General features: G+C 40.8%; 1 protein-coding gene across 1 annotated transcript; it reads left to right on the plus strand.

The window, feature by feature from the left end:
* The first annotated feature begins 202 nt into the window (after positions 1–202).
* On the plus strand, positions 203–760 carry LOC102664253 (uncharacterized). The gene has a single exon (XM_006601533.1). The coding sequence runs from the start codon at positions 203–205 to the stop codon at positions 758–760; it is 558 nt and encodes a 185-aa protein (XP_006601596.1).
* Positions 761–3700: the final 2940 nt, after the last annotated feature.

Raw genomic sequence — 3700 nt, forward strand, 5'->3', positions numbered from 1 at the left:
CAACCTATGCATCCAGAATTCCCGGATGAGGACATTATGAACTTGTTCTAGGATGAGGTGGACGATGAAGATAAAGACAAATGGATAGTTGTTCGACAGCGCGTCCAACACACTAGGCCATGGAGTATGGGCGGTGTTACTTACCCCCGACAATCAATGCATCCCCTTCACGGCTAGATTGGGCTTTGACTGCACGAACAATATGGCCGAGTATGAGGCGTGCGCCCTTGGAATCCAAGCAGCAATCAACTTCAAGGTCAAGCTGCTCAAAGTGTATGGAGACTCAACCTTGGTGATTCACCAATTGAAAGGAGAATGGGAGACTAGGTATCATAAGTTGATACCCTACCACGTCTACATCAAGAAGCTGACAGAGTTCTTCGATGACATATCCTTCCACCATATTCCTAGGGAGGAGAATCAAATGGCTGATGCGCTTGCCACTCTAGCATCCATGTTTCAGCTGACTCCACACGGAGACTTATCGTACATCGAGTTCAGATGTTGTGGCAAGCCCGCACATTGCTGCTTGATAGAAGAGGAACAAGATGGTAAACCATGGTACTTCGACATTAAGCGATACGTCGAAGACAAGGAGTACTCACGGGAGGCTTCCGACAATGACAAGAGGATGTTGCAAAGGTTAGCAACTGATTTTTTTCTAAACGGAGGTATCCTGTACAAGAGAAACCATGATATTGGAACTGCTCCGATGTGTAGATGCCAGGGAAGCCGAGCAAATGCTCGTAGAGGTGCATGAGGGATCCTTTAGGACACACGCCATGGCCCGAAAGATTCTAAGGGCGGGGTATTACTAGCTCACCATGGAAAATGATTGTTGTACCCATGTGAGAAAATGCCACAAGTGTCAGACATTCATGGATAACGCTAATGCTCCGCCCATGCCATTGAACATATTGGCAGCACCATGTCCCTTCTCTATGTGGGGAATAGATGTGATTGGAGCTATAGAGCCCAAGGCTTCAAACGGACATCGCTTCATCTTGGTCACCATTGACTACTTCACCAAATGGGTTGAAGCAGCCTCATACGCCAGTGTAACAAGAAGCATGGTTGTTAGGTTCATCAAGAAAGAGATTATTTGCCGATACATGTTGCCTAGGAAGATTATCACTGACAATGCCACCAATTTGAACAACAAAATGATGAAAGAAATGTGTGAGGATTTCAAGATCCAACATCACAATTCCACGCCTTATAGACCCAAGATGAATGGGGCAGTTGAGGATGCAAACAAGAACATCAAGAAGATCATTCAGAAAATAACCGTGATTGGCACGAGATGCTCCATTTCATGTGCATGGTTATCGGACCTCGGTGCACACATCAACTGGGGCAACTCCATTCTCCTTGGTATATGGGATGGAGGTCGTGTTGCTGTTTGAAGTAGAGGTCCCCTCTTTGAGAATTCTGGCTGAGTCAGGGTTGAAAGAGTCGAAGTGGGCCTAAGCATGCTTTGATCAACTAAACCTCATAGAAGGTAAGAGATTGGCCGCCATGAGCCATGGACGGTTGTATCAAAGCTAGGTGAAGAACACTTTCGACAAGAAGGTACGCCCATGCAAGTTCAACGAAAGGGATCTCGTCTTGAAGAAAGTATCCCAAGCCCAGAAAGATCATAGGGGAAAATGGGCTCCAAACTACGAAGGACATTTCGTTATGAAGAAAGCATTCTTGGAAGGAGCATTGGTGCTTGCCAGCATGGACGATGAAGAGTTGCCTTCACCCATGAATTCTGATATCGTCGAATGATATTATGCTTAAATACTTGGGGCTGCTTGAGGGTTCAATGCATGATTGTTCTCCAAAGACTCATTGGAATCTCCAAAGTCTTCCAATCCTTTGTAAACCATGATCGCAACATTAATAAACATTGGATTGATGATTTACATTTGAATTTCTTGTGTTGTGTCTTTCATTTCTTTAGAGTACACGCTCTCGATCTTGAATCTGGAACCATTTGGCTCCATCAAATTGGGTGCCATAAGCGTTTAAGTAAAATTGAACATAATAACATTTGTTTAATTGTTGCACTTAAACTTCCTAAGCATAAGCATGCATGCATTTGCATTTTGTCATCCTGCGGATCGACGGGTAAATAAAGATTAAGTTGAGTAGTGATCAATATCACCCCAAATTGAAACAAAGGTAAGTGAAAGGTGATATTGGTATTTTGTGGTTTGTTTCACATTTTACTGCATGATGCCATTTCCTTAATCAAAAGCTTAGGGGCAGGTACGAGCAAGTGCTAGGCCTAGTACCTTTAAAATTTCTGTTGTTTATTCATTCGTCTATTTTCTTAAGTTATATTTGAATATGCCTAGTTTATTTGAAATCCTAGGAATTGAGAAAATACACAAGCATAACAAGGGGATATTTAAATTTTTGCAAAGAAATTTTGCAAAAAGAAAAAAAGAAAAAAAAACCAGGTTTAGCTCGCTTGGGCGAGCATGTCTAGAACAGACTTTAAAACGGAAGGAGGGGTGAAGCTTTCTTCACCCCATTCCTTCCCCCCCCCCCCCCCCCCCCCCCCTCCACATTCAAAAAACCCAAGGGCAACGAGCAGTGCACAAAAACAGCAGCCTAGGTCACCATTTTTTGCATTCTAGTTTCCATTTGTTGCGTTTTGTGCTTCCTTACAAGTAAGTGCACTATCCTTTGATTCTTTCGTTCTCCATTGATGTATTTTGGTGCTCTAAACTGTCTATGTTTGGCAAATTTCGTGAAGCAATTCATGCTTGAATTCATGTTTAATTTGTTGAATTGGGGGGTTGTATGGAATGGCCATAGGCCTATGGTTTATTCTAAAATAATTGAGCATGTCATTGCCCTTATTCCCCACTTTTTTCATGCCTAAATGTGCACCCATCAAGTGCTTGGTGAAATACCTCAATGGCATTTGCGCATGATTTTGTGAAACTTAGCTTGTGGAACGAATTTATGCATGTGTGACTGCCATTTTTTTTAGTGTATGGACAATTTGTAGAATCTAGAATAAAGTGTCAAAAATAGGACTTAGGCCTAGGAACCCAAGCTTTTGGTTTTGAATGCAAGAATGCATGATAATGAGAGCATGTTGGTAAGGTTTCCCCTCTAGACCAGCACTTGGTTTGGGCTGCATCATGATGATTTCTTTGCACTTTGATGGTGTGAAAATGTTTTTCACCATGAACATGTAGAATAGGTAGCAAGAGGAAAATACCTTCCAAATAAAGTGTACATATGTTGAATAGGTAACCAAGGCTTTTCAAAATATGTATATATCATATATGTGAATATAGCACAAAAATGCTTCTCAAAATAGGAACATATGACATGAAATTGCCTTTCAAAAATGTGAATAGGTAGCATAAAAATTTCCTTTCAAATGAATGTATATATGCATGAGTATATAACATGAAATTGCTCTTCAAATGAATGTTCAAAAATGTGAATAGGTAGCATAAAAATTGCCTTTCAAGTGAATGTACATATATGTGAATAAAATGTGAACATACGACAAAAAATGTCATTCAAAATGGAATAGATAGGTAGCAAAAATGCCTTGCAAATATGTATGTATGGTTACATAGGTAGCAAAAATGCCTTGCAAATGTGTATGTATGACTAGGTAGGTAGCAAAAATGCCTTGCAAATATGTAAGTAAGATTAGGTAGGTAGCAAAAATGCCTTGCAAGTA

This window comes from Glycine max, chromosome 17, assembly GCF_000004515.6.
Source record: "Glycine max cultivar Williams 82 chromosome 17, Glycine_max_v4.0, whole genome shotgun sequence".
Taxonomy (NCBI): Eukaryota; Viridiplantae; Streptophyta; class Magnoliopsida; order Fabales; family Fabaceae; genus Glycine; species Glycine max.